At 31.1% G+C, this 21,431-nt stretch overlaps 2 protein-coding genes across 2 annotated transcripts; both read right to left on the reverse strand.

Moving 5' to 3' along the window:
* Window positions 1-3,374: 3,374 nt before the first annotated feature.
* LOC117911036 (F-box/kelch-repeat protein At1g23390) lies at window positions 3,375-4,769 on the reverse strand. Its single transcript, XM_034825201.1, has one exon. The coding sequence runs from the start codon at window positions 4,720-4,722 to the stop codon at window positions 3,562-3,564; it is 1,161 nt and encodes a 386-aa protein (XP_034681092.1). The 5' UTR covers window positions 4,723-4,769; the 3' UTR covers window positions 3,375-3,561.
* Window positions 4,770-8,793: 4,024 nt separating this feature from the next.
* Window positions 8,794-14,686, reverse strand: LOC117922866 (ATP-citrate synthase alpha chain protein 1). The gene is made up of 13 exons (XM_034841057.1): window positions 14,582-14,686; window positions 13,912-14,017; window positions 11,856-12,032; window positions 11,567-11,728; window positions 11,348-11,428; window positions 11,033-11,084; window positions 10,816-10,930; window positions 10,621-10,702; window positions 10,127-10,222; window positions 9,923-10,024; window positions 9,567-9,683; window positions 9,357-9,473; window positions 8,794-9,231 (listed from the first exon to the last, which is right to left on the reverse strand). The coding sequence occupies exons 2-13, from the start codon at window positions 14,008-14,010 to the stop codon at window positions 9,160-9,162; spliced, it is 1,272 nt and encodes a 423-aa protein (XP_034696948.1). The 5' UTR covers window positions 14,011-14,017; window positions 14,582-14,686; the 3' UTR covers window positions 8,794-9,159.
* Window positions 14,687-21,431: the final 6,745 nt, after the last annotated feature.

The raw sequence follows: 21,431 nt of genomic DNA on the forward strand, positions 1-21,431 counted from the left end.
ATGGGCCCCAACTAACCCCAAACCCAAGGTGATAGACCAAACAGATTGAATGACGTCTGTAACATGAAATTTTTGTACCAGTTGAAGACGTGTCCAATGCTGATTGGAAGAGGCCAACCTATCATAGATGGCAGTATGGTACACCACCTAGCATGATTTTGAAACCTTTTCCTCGCAAAGAAAGCCCATAAAGTGGGTAAAAAGAGGGACGGCAGACTGGAAAATTTTCAATCATGGCGAAGAAAAATAATACTTGAGGTCTTCAACTTTGAAACGAGAGGTCCAAAAGAAGCAAATAAAGTGGGGGAAAAAAAGGTATTCAAAACCAGGGAGGCAGAAGAGGAATCGAGGGAGGTGTGTGTTTGCTTTATTAGGTGGAGGAAACAATGGTTAGATTACTTGCTTTTTTTTCACTTGTGGATTTGTCGTTTGGTCCCATGAGCCATTTATGTGTTGGGCTAGTGGGATCCTTTTATGGGCATGGTCCATCTTTGTGGGTCCAATGTCAAAGGGCAATTTGGGTTGGTTCCAATTCAATCCTTTTCATTTATTTGCTTTCTGGATCTTCCCAACTAATCCAGGGATATGATGATATGATGTGTCCCTCCTAATAATAACAATAATAATAGTAATAATCGATGGGCCAGTGGCCGAATAGGCACACGTGGTCGGCAGACACTTGGATCCCTTCCCGAAACTGGGCTACTCCACCAGTAAGAAGTAAAGCCCAAACTGAAATATTGAGACTTGATGACTAGTTTAGACCAGGCCCAGCAAGGAGTTTTTGTTTAGGCCCAGCTAGGATTTTCTTTGGTCAGTATAAGATGTCAAGATATCTAAAGAGAGCAAAAAAGGCATAGTGTAGGGAACAACTATGTAACAATCTCTGAAGCTTGATAATGGCCATCAGAGTCCTTTGGGCTAACTCTAGACCATTTCGTGTTCACAAGAAATACCAAGTAACAATCTGTAAACCTTGACAATGGCCATCAGGAGTCGTATGGGCTAGCTAGACCATTCGTGTTTATGAGAAACACGAATTATGGCCGGCCAAACCCCGACCTAAACCCATGATCAAAATGAATCCCACCCAACCCAATGTCAAAGTTATAGGCCCAATAGAAGTTTACAAATAAATAAACCAAGTTTTTGGACGGCCGCGTGCATAAATGTTACACATGGAGTGGCCCAAATAGATGCCCCACAGACTGTAAATAGTAAATACTCATGAGTCCAAGTGATCCACTAATCAATGTTTTATTTATCCTGAGCCTAATATACTCAAACTGGGTTCACGGGAAAGAGCTCAACCAGAGTTTAAGCCATCCAACAACGCTTACAATGATCTAAGCATTTGAAGTGGGGAAAGCCAAGGAAACATCATGCAGTTCCATTTACAATAGGTAATGGGAAATGAATATTGAGTAGGTTTGGCTAAAGTTGTATTGGCTTTCTTACTTACGGAGGCCTATTGTGACAGCATGCACCCACTGAGGTGAGACACGTGCTGCGGCCTCATCCCAATCCCCAACAGCCCCATACGCTCTCTTCCATTTCCAAAATTAGGCCATCTACTTCTTACTTCTTGTACCACCAAACCGGAGAGGGTGGTTGGGAAGAACAATTACTAGAAAGAGTGGTCTCTTCTAATAACTATCGGGGAGGACTTTAATAAGTCGAATATACCAAAATTGTTCTTTAACTAAAACTTTTAAAATTCAAAGCATTTAAAGCACTTTACTTGATTTGTCAATACATTTATGGTACATGGGTCCCACATTTATTATAATGATTGATATTCAGAATTTTAAATCAAAATTTTGGGTTTAACCCTACAATTATATATAATTTGTAATTTAAATTTACTATTTAAAACAAAAATACTTTTAAAAAATATTTTCAAAATATCATGTATTGTTTTTTTTTTACAATTTTTATTTTTATTCTAATTTTTAATTTTATTAAGAAAAAAATAAGTTTCATAATTATATAATAAAAATGATGATTTTTTCATATATATATATATATATTAATTTTAAATTGATAAATTATGTTTTTGTATTAAATTCAAGGAAGACAAAATGTTTAATTTTTCATTCAGATTCTCTAAAAAGAATAAAAAAAATGATAGAGAAGGTTTAATCATTTTTATTTTTATAATAAAATAATTTTTAAAAAAATTATATGATTTTTTTACTTTGCATAGTGTTTTTTTTTATTTTAATTTTCATATAATTTTTTTTTTCTCAATGCATCGAGTGGATGATGTTAATATATTTGATATGTTGAATATTAATAAGGTATAAAAGGTGATCCTTAAGGAGTCAAGGTTATTACTTTTATTATAAAATGCAGGTATAACAAAAATATGTTATAATTATAATATAAATAATACATTACAATAAAACCTAATTAGGAAATCTATGAAATTTTTTATAAAAATTATAATTTTGTATGATGATAATATATTTCACAACATACCTATATCATAAATAATTTCTGAAACTAAATGAAATACTAATCTGAATTCATTTGAGACTTATAGTTATATATATATATATATACAAAAATTATTAAATAATTTCAAAACACTAAATAAATGTTGTTAATATATTGATACGATATGTTAATACCAATAAGGTATGAATAAACATTTTTAGAATTATTATTTTTGTAATGAAATATAAGTACAATATAAATGTATTATACTTACAATATAAATACACTATTATTACAATATATTACAACATGATTTAATTTATTTTTATTTAATTTTTTCACGTATTATATTACCCCATGAATAATTGTGAGTTATTTCATTTAATAAATGTGTGTTAGTCAATTGAATAATTATATATTATTCAATTGATGAGTGCTCGTAAAAAATAATTATTCATTATATTTTGATAACAAAGTTTTTAATTGTATGTTTTATATATAAAACGATATAATAACTTTAAAATATTGTTTTTATTTATGAGATATTAAAAATTATTTTTTTACAAGGTTTTTTAAAAAATCTCAATTTTTTTTAAAAAAAGAATGCAAATTTTTTAAACAGTCATTTGATTGTTTAAAAGTGAACAACAATTTTTTCAAGTTGAGAAATATACTATTGATTAGCTATCAACCTGTACTTATCATCATATATGGGTCCCGTATCATTAACAATATCAATTTATTTATAAATAATATAAAAAACATATTTAAAAGTAAAATTATCCTCTAAAAGAACGGGCATTCATAGTAATTATTTTTTACACATGCCCTTCTCGGTAATTCTCCCATACCAATTACAAAAAATATAGTTTGAATTTTTTTTTCTTTTTTTTGAGAATTAAATACTTAATAAGTTGTGTCTGACAATTGAAAAATTTTCAAGTGACATGCAGTTGGTGCAATAGAGACACAAACAAATTCAGCATCTGCAGGTGTAGAATGTAGTGTGTAACATTGTGTAGTGTGCACAGGTCAACAGTATTCACCCAAAATGTGACGTCGTTTCAACACCAACGAAGTCAATTAATGGAGCCCAGAAACTCCACTCACTGAGTCGGTGAGTCATTCTACAGACTGGACAGCAAATCGTCGATTATCAGAGCGCAACGCCTTGTGGACATCATGAATCCCTACATCAGAGCAGGTAAACACCAAGCTCCCAAGCCGAGTCCGATCGTTCACGATTACATTCTCTATAACACTCCACCCTATCTCACCATTACTCCTGAATTCGCAGCACAACAATGCTTCTGACCCCAACGTATTATGTATATAAATGAAATCTCCCTTCATCGTCACGCCTATCGAAACAAGAGTCGAATTCCCATTCCTCAGCTTCTCCAGAAGCAACTGTGGCATCTCCCCTACTACCTCACATTTCATTGTTTCTTCATTGATTTTCCACACTTTCACGTTTTTCACGTTATCGGCGTCTCCAATCAGTCCAACCAGAATCATCCGGTCGCCGGCGAAGCCTATAGCAGAGAAGAACACGGAAGGATCCGGGCGCAGATCGTACGGACCGTGCCACGTCTTAGTTGCCGGATCGAACGAGTAAGTCGCGCCGGAGGTCTTCTCCGTCACGAACATTTGACGATCATTTACTGCTGTTGAGAGCCAGGTGGAGGCAGCAGAGTCCTTGAGGGTGGCAGGCATGGACTGGCACGAGTCCCACGACCGGGACTCGATGTCGTAGATCTCCACGGCGAGAGGATCGTCCTCAAAGTCGCAGCTGCCGCCGGCGATGATGATGCGAGAACCGACCACGGAGACGATGGGGTCGGTGCGCCACACACGCGGGGGTTGGGCGTGGTGCCAGGCGAGGTGGAGAGGATCGTAGGAGAAGGAAAGCTTGGAGGGTGAAAGCATGTAGAGGAGGGTCGAGTGGGAGGAGCGGAGGGCCGATACGTACCTGATAGGCGGTTGCTTGAGGTGGAGCCAGAGTTGGGAACGAGGGTCATAGGCGTGGGTAGTGGTGACATAGGGAGAGCGAGTGGTCTGAGTGTGAACCACCAGCCAGGGCTTCAACCTGTTGAAATGAGAGAGAGAAGAGGAAACGGCATGCTTCCATGGATTGGAGACGAGGCAGGCGTGCGCCAGATCAACCAGAGGCACGTGAGAGAGTATGAGCTCCAGTACGTCTCCATAGATGGGAGCTTCTTCTTCTACCTTTGTCCTTCTAGCCATTCCCTGTCGCTCCAGTTCCCCCAAGTCCTGGCCCATTTGGTTTCGGGCGAGGTCGTTGGGGTTGGGGGATTTATCTATAGGGTTGGGCGTTGGAGGGCAAGGAATAATAATTAAAATAGGGAATTTCTTTTTCGCTTTCCATTTTCTTCCTTCAATTTTTGAAAAGGTAGTGCCGATCATGTTAACTGCCGCGACTTGAAATTCGTGCATCAGTCTATCCTGGGGGAGGCCATGGCAGATGGCACCCTCTTTGACTTCCTTTTTAATTAATTATTTTTATAACCCATTTTCCTTTAGAAATTTTCAAAAGAATAACAAAAATAATTAAATAATATATGATCTAATATAATTATAGTTTAATCATAAATAATATATTATTTAATTAAATCTCAAAAATTAAATATTTAAAATTTTCAAATTGGAAGTAATGAGAACACCCTATCAAAAAAATTATTTAGTAAATTTTGAAATACAAAATTGAAAATTAATAAAAAATTTAAATTTATTAGAAATCCCATAATATAAAGAAAATTTTTACATACATGGAAAGACTGAAAAACAAATTAAGATTATATATATATATATTAAGAAAAAAATGATGAACCTAAAATAAAAAGAAAAAATAATTAGGAATGTTAAATAGATTTTATAAAAAAAAAAATTGTTTTAAAAATCTTATTTAACATTTATAATTTTGATCTATTTAAGTCCTGGAGACTTATTACTATTTTTTTTCTATTAATAAAATGTAAATGAAATTATCTTTTTATCTTTTGAAATTGAAAATTAAATTTGAATGAAATTATTAAAAAAATTTATTCAAAACTCATGGTAGGACTATAGAAGTTTTGGATTTGTTTGGAAACTAATTTCGATAATAATTTTTTGTTATTTAAAATAAAAAAATATACAAACGTATGAAATAATTAAAAATAAAATATTAAATATAAAAATTATTTTTAAAATATATTAAAAAAAAGTTAAAAACCTTTCATATTTTCAAACACATTTTTATTCTATAAAAATTAGGAATAAATTTTTAAAAACTATTTTTAAAAATTATTTTTAAAAATAGTTATCAACTAAAACTTTTATTTCCAAACTTATCCATAAGAAAAAGTCAATTATATTAATTAATGTTGTTTGTATAACGTCATTCGTAATATTGGGTGATGTTTAAAATATGTAAAGCGTTAAATGTGACGAATAAAATATTCATTTTTGAATTTAATAATAATAAAAATTGAAATAAGATGAGCAGGCCCCGCCCCATGTTTTCTCCTTGAGGTAAGTCTGTGGTCAACCCTCCTTACAACCTCGTGTCTAATAAATATAAATGAAACAAATTATAGTTAAAAACAAAAAAAAAAATATTTAATTACGAAGATTCAAGAGCAGGGTCTGTGTTTGCCTTCGAAGTTTGAACAACGTCGAAAGTCACAAAAGGTGGGGAGGCCCGCCGAATTTGAATGTCTGAAATCCACGGGCGCTATTTTGGGAGTAATATATATCAGAGGTGGATGCCATTTGATAATTAACCTATTTTTATTGGAATGTAAATTATTTTTTAAATGTGATGGTCAAAATTCCGTATAAATATTGGATTGATTCTAAGGAATGAAAAGAAATTTGGCGAATCAATAATTTCGGGTGATCGCCATACGAATGATTTCTAAAAGCACTTTGTAATTCAATTGAGTGAAATTTTTTAAAAACAATTTGTTTTTCAATTGAGTTAAGAGGTGTGTTGGGAAGGCAAGAAATGAACGTGATGGTGACGTGGCACTTTTGGAGATAAGCACCATTGCAGTTGTTGTGCGTACGAGATTCTTAAATTGGAAAGGGTGTTTGGGTAACAATCTAATCAAATTAATATTTTCTTAGGAAATGGAGTCCACGGATTCACCCGTACCAAAAAGACAACTTTCCGCACTTTGAAGCTGCTTTGTGATATGGATAGAATTGGCCCACTTGGGCAGGCGAGAAGGTGTTGGGTCTCTCTATTTTATATTTCTCTTTCTTTTTATTTAAATAACTACCTTATATTATACACCAACGTTGGCATTTGGACCTTATTTTTTTGTTGACGGTGGAAAGGCAAGAATTATGATAACCTCATACAGTCGTACCCACCGCTAGTTGGTTTTGGAAATTACCTATGATTTTCCTTTAATCAACATAAAATTGTCACCGACTAGAGTAAGAGATTGCCCACCTGTCACCAACCCCCAACCCCCAACCCCCTAACAACCCACTAAGCCACCATTAATCCCAAAGCGTAAAATCGGCTGTCTTTTTTTTTTTTACAAAAACCGCTTCCTAATTTCTCCGTCAACAAAGGGGGACGGTTGATCCACGATTCTACTGTGGAAGAAATGACTACCTAACACGTTTCAAACACTGGAAGACGTGAAGCCCTTGGTCTTCCTTTTAAATGGTTAGTAACAGAGCTTTCCATTGATGTGATGTCTTGACGTTTTTTCAAGAGAAACATATTGAATCATGGTTCATGGGTCGGGGGTTGTTGTAGCGTTCTAAAATGTAATGAGAGGGCATCAGAAGATAATGACCTCTGAACAGTCTTTGACGCATCAAATGCACGAAAGATCTTACTCGGACTGTAAACTCAAATCACCTCACGATTCATCCCCACCCCGTCCTCTACGTTTCAATTTTTATATTGAGCGATAGATTTTGATTTTTGGAAGTTGGTTCATATTATAAGTTGAAGTTTGGTGTTATCGTTATCCATTAGGCCACATTGGACACCCACCAAGTGTTTGATTTATGGGGTGCTGCGGCGTCAAGATGCCCTCAACAAGCAGGCAGAACAAGGATGATGGGCCTTAAAAAACCAAGGGACTTATAAAAAAGGGGAGAGTGGATGAGTGGTAGTTAGTAATGGAAAATGACATAGAAATTCGGGGTTGGTGATTGGAGGAAACGTTACGTGGAATCAACTGTGTGTTTGATGGGAAGAGTCTGAGAGGAGTATCTATCACATGTATTTGGGCTGAGCAAGAAGGGGGATTTGGACGCGCAAGGTAAAGGTAGATTAATAGATAGATGAATGCTATTTTTAAACAGAAACTTATTAAAAGAAATAAAATAAAATAAAATACAAATAAATCCATACCTACCCCATGGCAGACTTGTAAATTTTTTTTTTATTTGACACCTAAATGGATAAGGTTGATGCTTCTTTTTGCTCATGTTAATGTATATAGTATAGAAATAAAGTTTTTCTACCAAAAAAAAATTGAATTTATTATTTTATTTGGAAACTTTTCTTTGTCATCCATTCTCCCCTCCATTCCTGAATAAGCCCATATTCCTTCCCTTTGAAATTAGCAATCCGCCGTGGTAAACGAGACTTCATTTTTGACGGTCAAAGTGTTCATTAGGCGTCAACTAAGCCTAGCCATTCTGAATTCTGAACTTTGAACTTTTAAAAGACAATATCAGACTCTGAACCATTAATTTTTTCTTTTTAGAAAAAAGAATCAGTTCCAAATACCAATTTCGTCTTTTATACTGTTGGGGAAAATCACATTCACAGGCCGAGCCCACCATACATGAGCAAACATCTGGCCCAACGAAGAGGCAGGTGAGTGGTTGGTAGTGCGCACATCACAACCTCGGATGGGATGATGTATGTATGTGTCTAAATTTGGTGCTGCTCCTGTTTCCTTCAAATTTGACCCCCTCCTATTCTATTGGTCCTTCCTGTAAAACGTCTGCTACTTTTTTATTTGTCCTTTTTTCTTTTCTACCGGATTTGCTACGGTTTCAAGCATTCAAATCTGGTTTTCAAACATTTTTCTTATTCAAGAATTGTGCCACATGCACAACGATATTTTTATCACCAATTTATATGATAAATGGAGAATAAATTGAATAATAAATCAACCTTATTTAGTAAATACAAAAGTCTTATTAAATTTAATCACCGTATATTCACGCCTAGGCTTGGGCTTTGGGTTTGTTAGATTTTTTTATGGACCGAGCCTGAGGAAAGACAAATGAATTAAAAAGTGGGCCTCGAAAAATCCACATCGGTTCTTGACAGCCTATAAATTGAATAAACCAGACATCCAGTCCAAAACAAATTAGAGGCCTGACCCCCTTCCCAAAGAGAACGAGTGTATTTGCAGAGGAACCAAAATGCAGGTTCAGACGGATACAGAAAAATAGGAAAGTTTAATGACAAAAAACAAATACAAAAGCAGTTCGACAGATTAAGATGGACATCAATGTAAGCTGTTTTATGATTGTGCTAAGGTGTCATCAGTCTCAAGCTCACTAACCTGATACTCAAAGACCATTATTAGTGGCCCATTTAGATGAAAGTACAATTTAACGTCCTACGGTTTCTGGAACAATTGAACTGGTAAGAACACTTAATGGAACACCGGGAGTTTGCCATAGACATGAAAAGACAAGAACAGAGATTTTTATCAAGATTTGGTACACTTATGCAGCAGCACCAATGCACTCAATCGCCTGTTTGCATATGCCAGTCATGGTTGCCTCAGGTCCATAAACCTGTAAAAGAACATATAAACAGAAACGATTTTCAGAGAAGTAATTTGATGGAATTATCCCACATCATGAGGGTTGTTTTAACCCTAACAGATGATTCTGAGATTTTAGATAAATAAAAGATATACCTCAAGAGGGATTCCAATTTCCTCTCCAAGAGTCCGCATTTTTGCAAGACCCCTCTGGTAATTTGGACCTCCTCTTCTAACGTATATGTGCATTCTTGAAGCTTTAAGCTTTGATTCCTGCTTACACAATAATACATAAATTCAGTGTTATTTTTTAAAGTAAAATGGCAACATGGGAATTTTGCAAAGCTCGAATAGGAATAAGATCACCTTCTCTTTCAAAGCGCGAATTATGCCATTAAAAGTAGCAGCAACATCAGTAAAGTTAGCTATTCCTCCTCCAATTACAAGAGCTCTCTTAAGGCCATCAGGGTTTGCAGTTGCACACTGTAGACAATTCATGTAATTAGTGACAGCTGAATGACAAAAACATAAACAAAATTGGTTTGTGAATGAGCACTTTACAGTAAACCATAATGTTTGGAAATATTGGCAGTGAAAGTGAAGCAATATGTAAATGAAGCATGCAATATATTGAATAAGGAAAAAAACTACTTAAAATAAACAAATTAGCACATCAAGTAAAATAATGTTTCATCTCTAGCATGGCACAGATGAGTCCTTACATCAATTACAACTCTAGCATACTGCAATACTTCCTCTTCATTTGGTGCTCCACTATACTCTGCATAGTTCCCAAGCTCAGAAGCATAGCCGAGATCGCCAACCTGATAAGACGAAATATTTATTAACAGTAAAAAAAGCATGAGCTGAAAATCCATTAAAACCTTGAAGTCCTAATCCCTAAATTTAAATGATGAGAACCACACCGTATCTGCATAGATGACACTTGCACCTCCTCCTGCTACCATAGTCCAAATCCGTCCCTTGGGGTTCAGAACTGTGAACTTCAAAGAGGCACTTGTCTGCAAGAATATGACAAATTGTAAAGTTTAATAACATCCTCGTGAATGAGGGTACCCACTGAAAAGACATGTGATCCTTTTTGGGGAATCTCAAGCTGTTACAAGATTATACCTAAAAAAATCCCAGATTAGAGAGACACAGAGAGAGAGAGAAAGAGCTAGCTTTAATTCATCTACAGCAAAGGGATGACTACTAGTGGCTTGCTATGTTGAAATATTTTCCTACTGGCATAATTTGAATTGGTTGTGCAAGCTACAATCCTGGGTTTTGCACTAGATGATAACATGAAGATTCAAATGAAAAAATGACAACAGAAAATTGTCATTTGTAGGCAGTGATTGGTGGGTGAAAACAGATTTCGGGTACAAGTAGTAAGCAATTAAGCATCCATATGTACCTTTTCATCTAGCCCATGAATAAAGGTTTCTGTAGGACTCATAACTCTTCCAAATGGCATTGGAAATTCAATATTGCCCCACCTGTGAAAGCAAAGCCATGTTAGAGGTGAAAACGTATAAATTAGTGTTATCGAATCATCTAGTTTATACTACTAAAACAAGAGAAAAAAGTGCAACTAAAAATGGGAATGTACTTCTTGAAGTTCTTGAAAGCAGCAGTATCGTCCAGCTCGCCTCTCATATCCAAAGGATAAGGCTTTCCATCAACCAATGTAAAAGGATTCATCTCTAGGAAAGTGAAGTCCAGATCTGGCAAATGAAAAATTTAGAGTTGATGGCAAATTATAACAGATCATAAAGTTGTTTAGCAACTATAAAATAATATGAATTTCTTGAAGATTATAGATATACCTACAAATAGAGCAAAAACCACTTTGATAAACTCCTCAATTTTTCCCTTGATCTGAATGAACAAAACATATGTTAGTGATTTCAAATCCACAGCAGAATAGCTTCCCACTGACAATAAGAATGAAAAGAGAATATATGATTGCACTGAATATGCGGTATTTGTTCTGGCCTTGCTTTAAGCAAGATAAAGTAGCACAATCTGATAAAACAAGGGTAAATGGCCCTAATTCTAGAATTTTTTTTTTTTTCATCTAACAACAGCCAATAAAAGAACAGAACAGTGGTTGACTAGGTTATTGATCAACTATAAATTACCTCCAAGGGAAGGGTGGCAACTAGTGGAGCACATATTTCTGAGGTAAAAGTGGCCCCGGTTGGGATAAATATAGTTTTAACCTGTAAAAAACAGATCCCGTCATAAATTAAGGGGCTATAAAGAAAGATAATAAACGAGTGTAAAGAACAATGGCTTCAATCATAAAGGATCTTTCATGGACTAATAGTAACAAAAAATGAATTTATGTTTAGAAGTACCTTATCCCAGTTCTCTTCAATTTCAATACCTCCACATTCGGAAAAGCTTATGCTACACCCAAGTCGCTCTGAAACCATGTTTAGGTAAAACTCTTCATTGTGTGGAATGAAGGGTTCAACAATGAATGTTGTGATAGGCCCTCTGCATCCCCCCATCTCTACCTAGAAACCCAAATGGATAATATAAGCATAAGAATCCACTTCATCAAGGGATGGAATTCAATGATAAAAATATAACATACTCATCAAAGGATTAAAAATGAGTCACATGGTGAAAGAGTTTAAATACCTCTTTGCCAAGACGTTCTTTCACGAAAGTAGCAACTTGAGCCAAATCTAAATTCAGGGCAACTAAACCGCTCTTCCCACGCTTGCCAAATAACATGTCAGGTTTCACGACCAGTTTCCCTGATGAGAGCCAAGGTTCCTTCTCTGCTAGCTCGTTGAAGTCAGTTGATTCTGTGATCTGAGGCATAACAAAAGGAAAACAATACATCATTGAAGTTCAATCAAAACTGTAAATATATAAATCCAAAAAAATCTTCATGTCTTGAATTTTTACATAAAATCTGAAACATAAAAAAAAAAAAAAAAAAAAGGAAAAAAAAGAAAGGAAAAAAAAAGGCAACAACACAACAAAACAAAACAAAACAAATTCCATCATCCTGAACATTCCTTGCTGATCAGGAAGTCTCCATCTCTGTTAAGGATGTGCAAAAACACCGATTAAACCAACTGAACCAAACCAATCAATTTTTACATTTTGGTTTCCTAAATATAAAACTAAACTAGATTGGTCCAGTATATGGTTTCCATTTAAAAAATCGATAATAATTGAACTGAACCAAAAGTATAAAATATCTGTTGATTATATTATTAGTCTAGTGCACAATTTTCACATCAATAGGATCCCCAACTACACTTACATAGCTTTTTTTCTGTCATTAGACTACTTAATTAAATTAACCATAGTTGTTAAAAACTTACAATACACAATAAGATACATTTTTTATGAAAATTGATATGTATTACAATGCATATCTTATTTTAAAACATATCTTACGACAGATATATGATACGATACGTAATATTACAATACAACGATATATATATATATATTTAATTATTTTCTATAATTATTTTATTAAAAGAATTTATTATATTAATTGTTTAAAATATATTAAAAGATTAAAAATTGATCATAAAAAAAAAAAAGGTAAAATAATCTTATATGAAAAGTTGCATTCTTGTTGTCAAATGTCATATTAGAATTCAAGCAAGTTTATTTTTACAATGAATATTGGAAAATTTTTATTTGAATTATAGTTAAAAATTGAAGAAGTTTATTTTTGTGGATTATATGATGAATCTATATATTACAATCACATTTTGTTAATTTGAACTTGTCAAAACTTTTAACATTCAATATTTTCTTTTGATATGATATAGATTAACTCTTTAGATCCTACCATCTTCCATAAAATTAGTTATATATTACTCTATACTCCATACTTTCAATGGGTATATACACATATTTTTCCTATTTATTTGTCACTATATAAAAAAACTTACGATACACGATACTTTTTATGAGCTAACAACTATGTAACTGAAATGTGCTATAACATGAATTATTCATGTCATTGGTTATTGATGTAATGATTTGATTTCAATCATCCATAAGACAATTGAATATAATAGCATTACTTGACCTTTTTAGTCCACAATGTCCAATTATGGGCTTTTTTTATTTTTGTCGAAATTAACGCAAAAAATTCATTTCTGCTGTTAAACTGAACCAAACCAAAACAAAGTAAACTGACTTAAATCGGTTATTGTTATTAAACAGAACTGAACCAATTAGTTTCTTCCTTAAGTTCGATTAGTTTGGTTCTTAATGCATAAAAACTGATTAAATGGTTCACTTTGATTTTACTGCTCAAAATCAAAGTAACTGAAGAGTGCACACACCTAGCCTCTGTGAAAGTACAGATAGTTTCATATTAATTCTCATATTTCAGTTTCACACAAAAAATTGATCATTTTGGAAATTGAATTCTGGTTCAGACTGCTAAAATCGTAGTGGTAACCAAAACTGCCAATTGAGAATTACAGATTTCTAATCCTAGACCTTTTTAGACATTGTTAGACTTTTTCAAGAATCCTTCTGACAGTAATAAATAGGATAGCACCCATCATATAATTATGTGCAAATTAATCTTTCTTACCGAACAAAGCTCTCTTAACAATGATGATAAATGTATGCTACTATAATAAAAATAAAGAATCCTTCTTGTAGAACTTTATTCACAAAATTAAAGCTCAAATCTAGAAACTATACTCACTTGAGCTGATTTAATTGGAAGGTCGGTGCCAGAGAACCTCTTAAAATGCTCCTTCAACAGCCTCTTGGAATCGTACTCTCTGATCTTCTTGCGCGCCATTTTTGACCTGTTTTTCAAAAGTTCAACCATCAGAGTTCAATTTGAGCTTAGATCTACTTACCAGGTCACAGGAATCCAACAAAACTTGCAGTTGATATAAAAAATAAAACAAAAACATTAAATTCAATTTAAAAAACCAAGGAAAACATAATAAAAAACTGAAAACTTACGGGGAAAATGCATCCAATTGATGACTTTAAAACAGATGCATAAAAATTAATGATGGACGAAAATAACAGAAATACCAATAACACAATGCTCCGTTTGGCCGATGAGAAAACATCGAAGAAAAACAACTAACTCGGAATTTTTTTCATTTTAGGACTCCTAATTCGACGATTTGGCCGCACTGAGGTTAATTTCCAAAACCAAAACAACAAAAAGCCACAAGATTCAAACTTTTGATTTTATTTTTATCCTCCAATTTCTCGGCAACCAAAAGGAGCGCAAAGGTAGAAATTTCAGGAAACCAAACAGATCAGAAAATGTAAACAGAGTAAAATCAAGCAAAAGAGGTGGGTAGAGACGATCGAAGGTAGAGAATGTTGAGATTTGAGAAGAATTGCAATACCGTTGAGGGAGAAGTAAGAAAGGCAGGCGTACGGGCTTCTGATGGACAAGTTTCCACACAGTGATGCAATACACCTTTGCTTCCTCTATTTAGTATTTATAGTTGAGAAATAATATGCATTTATTTTATTTTCCAAAAAAAAAAATGATTTGGCTGATTTCTTACTTTTGTGGCAAATTCGATTATTTGGACACGCGCGGCAGCTACCCACGACTACCAACGGTTCAACCATTTTTCAATTGGGGATGCAATCTGGTGGGTCGCGTGATGGAGGATTAGATATTGCAGCGGTCCCCGCTGCCATTGATCCTGAATACATTTTTTCTGGGATTATGTGTAGTACCGTAGGGCCATTGCACCGGTCCAAAAGTTGGAACATAATGTGCAGACTTTGCTATTAAATTTATTAATTAAATTAAAATAGGGTTAGGTGCTGCCACATGAGATGTTCATTTTGGACAACCAGTAACCAACCAACACCTTCATATGCTGGCCTTTTTTGGTTCTCTAATCAATCAAAATCTAAATGGTGTTAGGTGTATATAGTATATACTCTTATTTTTTGAAATAAAAAAATCAAAATTTATTTAATACCTTAATTTTTTAATCAATTTTTAAAATCATTAAGCCTTCAAGATGTGAAAGTTATTATTATTTTTTAACCTATACTTTAAATGCAAAGTTGAGTCAAAAAACAACTAAATTGAGAGCACTTTTGGGGAAAAAAAGCTTAAATTGGGCATTGACAGAATCATTTTCCTTGGTTTTAGTAGTTAGTGGATTTTGGTTTACGGGTCAAGCCACTAGTTCTCACATCACATTGTTCCCATTATAATTCATTTTATTGCGGGGAGGACACCAAGGGTTGGTGGAGTGAAATTAATAACAGCGCAGCTGAGCTCCCACTACAAAGTATGAGGTGATCTCACCAAACAATAGCAAGAGAAATTCTCAGCCACCCTAACGAGTCAAAACTACACAGCTGCCTCTTCCTCTGCCATTCCAGTTGCTCCAGTGAGAACGTGATATCGTAATAGAATAAGATCATTTGGTTTTGAAGTGCATCACCATCATATTGAAAATAGAAATAAAGAGTCCAGTCAATTGCGTAAAATGTGGGACGCCTTTAAAGCCGACTTGAGTGTGATGCAGAGGCGGGCATCAAAATTGACCCGCTGACTGATAAAATCAAGAGGTAGTGTGATGATCGTTCGATTATCGACGATACGTATTGAAATGGCTAATCTCATTTCATTTTCATCCACAAGGCAAGGGTCACGGCCCTCCCACTGTGCCGCACGACGTTGAGCCAGGCAACAAACAGGTGCACCGTTGTCATTCCAACCACCAACTACTACTAAAATATTGAAGTCCTTGGTTGTTTTGCACGTGCCTATGGAGATTTAAGTTGATTTAACACACCCAAATCTACAAGTAATTTTGCAGATTGAAAATTTCAATTAATGTCCTTTGACAATGGACATTGAAAAGATCTTTTTCGTTTTAATTTCAAACATTTTATGCCAGAGTGAGTTGGTGTAGTAGGTGTGGGACATCTCTCCCGTGACTCACAAGAATGCCAACTTGCTGGGCTATGTATTAAATTAGACACAAAGTATCTCTTTTACGTACCATAATGGAAATTATTCATATTTTAAAATGTTTTAAAAATAATTCTGAAAAATATACATATATGTTGTTTTATTTTCTAATCGTTTTGCATTCCAATTGGAAATGATTCCCTTCCATTCAAATTGATTGGATAATTTCCGTGACTGAACGCAAGGTGGAGACCGGTTGTTGCAGTCACATTGTTACCACTGGCATGGCTTTTAATCAACCAACATCACAAGGCCTTGGCAATGAGTGGGGGGACCCAAATCGACCTTCCCATGATTTAATATTTCTTTTTATGCCAACATAATGTATAAAATAGCATTAATTTTAGTGGATATTAAGAATGTTTTCAAAATTGAATCAATTATTAAACCAAAAAAAAAAAAAAAAATTACTAGATTACATTTTACTCAATCGACCAATAATTCAAGCATGGTCTAACCATTAGTATAATATTATAAACATTTATTATAAGAAGCAAAATAATAGCAAATTAAAGAGATAAAAAAAATGCAAATATTTTAGAGTTGTCTGAAAGTGTTACACCCACTTTTCTCAAGTTCTTAACCAAATAAAGATTTCACTATCTTTAAAACTTTTCAAATCAAAATTTTCAAATTTTTTATACTTGGATTCCAAAATTCAAATAAACCTCCGTAATTACTTCAAACACTTAATCTACTTGAAGACTTTTCTCTCACAATGAATAAATAAATTTCAAATCTTAAAAACAAGTTTAGCTCACGATACAAGTGGAAGTTAGGATGGATTTGAATGTACACAAAATAGTATGTAAGTTACTCTAAAGAACTTTGAATGAGAGAAAAATGTTTTTCCAATTGAACGTAATTGTACTATTGTCCATAAATGCTTTCAAACTCTATAATTTATATGTTTCTAGGTTGGAAACTTTAAAAGCCGTAAAAAGATTTTGATCGATCAAGCACGGTTCGCTCGGTTCACTAATGGTTAAGGGTGACCATTAGATTTTGAAATCAATAGTTGATGTGACTAGTCTTTGATTGATCAAGGCTTTGTCTCAATTGTCCATATATATACTAGACAAGAGAAAAGTTAAAAATTTATCTTCAATCAATTGAGTCAAACTAGCTCAATCGATCCTTGATAGAGATAAACTTAGGTAAATTGACCCAATCTAATCCGATGTTTAAGTGAGAATTGACAATTATTTTCAATACTTGTGTTGGATTTAGGTTAGGTTTTTTCAACTTGGACTTAATTTGAATTAAATTCATGTTAAAGTTTAGATAACTTGAGCCTAACTTAAACCTAATTTCATGTTTTTATAATATTTATAATGGATATTATCTTATATAATAAATTTAATTTTTTTTTCTATTTTTAAGAAAAAATATCAAATTATATTTCTCATATATTTTTATTTTTTATTTTTAAAGAAAATATATAAATTTATATTTATTCTTTTATCGCTATCTTGAAATTTTGTCATATATATTATTTAAATACGTTATATATATATATATATATATATATATATATATATATATATATATATATATATATATATATGTATATTTTAAATATTATAGATGGACTTTCAATTATGCAACCTGACCAAGTTGAGTCTAACTTGACCAACTTGACTCTAACCCAAGTCTAACTTGTTTAACTTGAGTCTAATGTGAACAATCCGAATTTAACTCGAGTTTAAAAAAATGAGGTTAAGTTAGATTTGGGTTGAATACCTTGAGTTAAAGTTCGAGTTAGATTGAATTCAAATTGATTATTACTTAATTCAGATTGGGTTTGGGTTAATCATCAATTCAACCAATTAGCCCAAGTTGCAGCCCTGATTCCTAATTCCCTTAACCAGTTTCACTTTAAACTTTAAAGTGTTAAAAATGATTCGATATGAGGTTTGAAACTTTTAACAACTTGTTCACTACTCCTAAAACCTTTTAGAATAAGTTAAAAAAATAAAAATTAACTTACGTTTTTGAATTGGAACAAAGATTCATCTAAATTTTTTGTAATATATATTAAGCTTAAGCAACGATAAAAAATAAACCTTTAAATGTATAAAAAATAATTTAGACTTAAGTGCACCAATAAATTATTGAGATTGATCCCTAAAAAGTATAACACAATGTACCATATTAATATTCATTAATAAAATTAGGCTTCCTTTTATTATCCTATATTAATTGACATTATTGGTCTTATGCATAATTTGAATGTATTAAGAGTTGTATAAAACATCAAAATCATAAACTATAGATTCTTTATAGAGTGATGAATAATTTATAGTCGGTTTATGAATTTAGACAATCCAACTAAAACTATAATACACTACCTTTTAATGAAAATGCACACCTCCCTTTCTATTAATAATTTTTTTTTTTAATTATGAATGATTTTATTTTATTATATACTTTACATGTAATATAATTTTCGCTGGATAGACAGAAGAAATTCTTACTTTTTCTTTTATTTTCCATTTTACTGGCATGATGCAAACAGAGGCGAAGAAAGATAGTCTCGAAATTTTTATGATTGCGTATGGCAATTTAAAAAAGTAATTAGCAAAATATGGTATTCCAGAAAATTTTACAATATTGCCATTGTCTGGGCCATGTAGAGCAGCCATGGGATGAAAATATCCGGACTAATTTGCTAACTTTTTTGACCATTAAAATTCTTTTGCAACATGAATGAAGATGTTTTATTTTTCTTAAAATGTGATGATCTATAACTAATTTTCAGATTTGTGGTTTTAAAAGATCTCATGTCACTTTTTTTGAATTTATATTATTTTTTACCAGTCATAATTAAGAAACATAAACTTTGAGTATAAAAATAAATATTATTTTATATTAATTGAATTGAAAAAATTGTTCCTTTTAATATTGAAAATTAATTAATATTAATTAATTTTATAAATAAGATTTTTTTTAAATTTTTTTAATCTAGAAATGTTTTTTCAAATAAAATAATGGGTTCAATTTTAGGGAAAAGTAGATTTTAACTTACTAATTTGATAAAATATATATAGAAAGTAGCTCAACTTTTATAAATCAATTTTATATAAAATTTATTTAAAAATATTTTATAATGTACTTTTTTTGTAAGTTATATAATTATTTTTTGAAATACCTTTTTACTTATTAGGTTATTAACAAAATATATATATATATATTATCATGAGAGCTATTTTGGAATCAATAAAATAAGAAATTTTAAAAATTAAAATTACAATTAAAACTAAAAAGAGTTTAAAAGTAAAATATTGATTTTCACTTCACTAAATCATATTAGTAGAAAATATAGTTTTGAGAAATAATTGGAAATATAATGAGAGTCAATATTTTATTTTTTAAATTTTTATAAGTTTTTTTTTTGTTTTAATTGTATTTAATTTCTAAGTATTTTAATTTTAATTGTATTTTTAAGTTTTAAAATTTATTATTTTATTGTTGATGTTAACTAACAAAATCTTTATCAATTTTATTTTTTTAAAAAAAGAGAAGATGAGAGTGTATTTATATAATATATGATATAAAATTATTATTAATTAGGAAATTAGAAAGATTTTATTTATCACTTGGGATCTAAATAATTTTTCTAAAATGATTTATATCTCATATTATATAATAAAAATTTATAATATATTTATTTGTAAGATATTTTTATCAAATTAAAATGATAAATTAATTTTTTGATAATTTTATTTAATATTGTCAAGTAAAATAGTATCTTAGGTAATAATTATATAATTTATGAAAAAAATGCATATATTTAAAAGTATTTTTAGATGAGTTGATGTTCTTTATATATATATATATATATTTTCAAATTAGTGAGCTAAAACTCGGTTTTCCTTAAATTTTAAGATAAATGATAAATAATGTTAAATTTAAAATTTTACTTAATGAAATTAATGTAAAAACTTAAACAAAAGAAACAAATTTTCATTTTGAAGTTTATTTAATTATTCAAAAATTAATTTAATATAATCAAAATTAATAATTTTTTTCAAATTAAAATTAAAAACTCAAATGAAATAAAATCCAAAATGGTTTCATTTCGTTTTTAAAACTTGAATTAAATACAATATAATTTAATTGAGAAAAAGATTAAATTTTTGAAACTTAAAAAATTTACGATCAAAATGACAATTTTATCCTCAAAATCTTAAATAGAGTAAAAGTAATCCTCTCCAACCATATAGAGTATTTTAGGAAAGATATTAAAAATTAATATCACAATGAATACACATTTTAGGAAAGGTATTGAAAATTAATATTAAAGTTAAATTTAAATTTATTAAAGTGATTTTAAATCAATTACTTTCATTTTTTCCCATTTATATATAAAAGTATTATAAAATATCTAATTGTGTTTAGTAAAATTTAATATTTATTACTTAATTATTTAAGTTGATTTTAAGTTAAATTATGTTTAAATTGACTTAAAATTTATTACTTAATACTTAAAATGATAAAATTATCATAAAATTTATTTTAAATCATTAAATTCACACACATATATATATATATATATATATATATATATATATATATATATATATATATATATATATATATATATAAATTATAATTAAAGTAAAAATGGTTGAATAATAATAAAAGTCATGAAATAGTAAAAGAGATCGTGAATGAAGTTATGATAAATAAAGGTAAAAAGAAAAAATGAAGATATGGATATAAAAATAAGTTCGCTGTTTTTATTTATTACTTAAAATTGTTTTTTATTTTAAATCATATCACCAAATTATTTTACAAAACATATTTAATTTACCTAATGATTTAAATTAAATTATTAAATTACTTTAAATTATTAAATTGTTTTACCAAACTGCCACTAAAACTAAGAATTTCCAAAAAAAACATTTTTTTATTTTTTTTAGAAAATAAAAACATCTTTATATTTATCTTTTTATCCAAATTATATCTTAAGCTAGAAAACCTCACTAACATTGTCCACATTTGATATATTTTTCCAAAATGTCTCTTTTAAAAGATGTTTTCCAAATTATATTTGTTTTGATAATTGTCTTTTTAGAACATAATTTCAAATAAAATAAGTTTTAGTCTCATAAAATGCAGTATGTTAGTTTTCATGGAATGCAGTACCATATTTTAGGAATTATTTTTTCAAATACCGTATTTTATTTTATTTTTAAAATTATTGTAATTAGTAAAAAATTCCTTATTTAATTAGAATTAATTTC

This window comes from Vitis riparia, chromosome 1, assembly GCF_004353265.1.
Source record: "Vitis riparia cultivar Riparia Gloire de Montpellier isolate 1030 chromosome 1, EGFV_Vit.rip_1.0, whole genome shotgun sequence".
In the NCBI taxonomy this organism is placed as follows: Eukaryota; Viridiplantae; Streptophyta; class Magnoliopsida; order Vitales; family Vitaceae; genus Vitis; species Vitis riparia.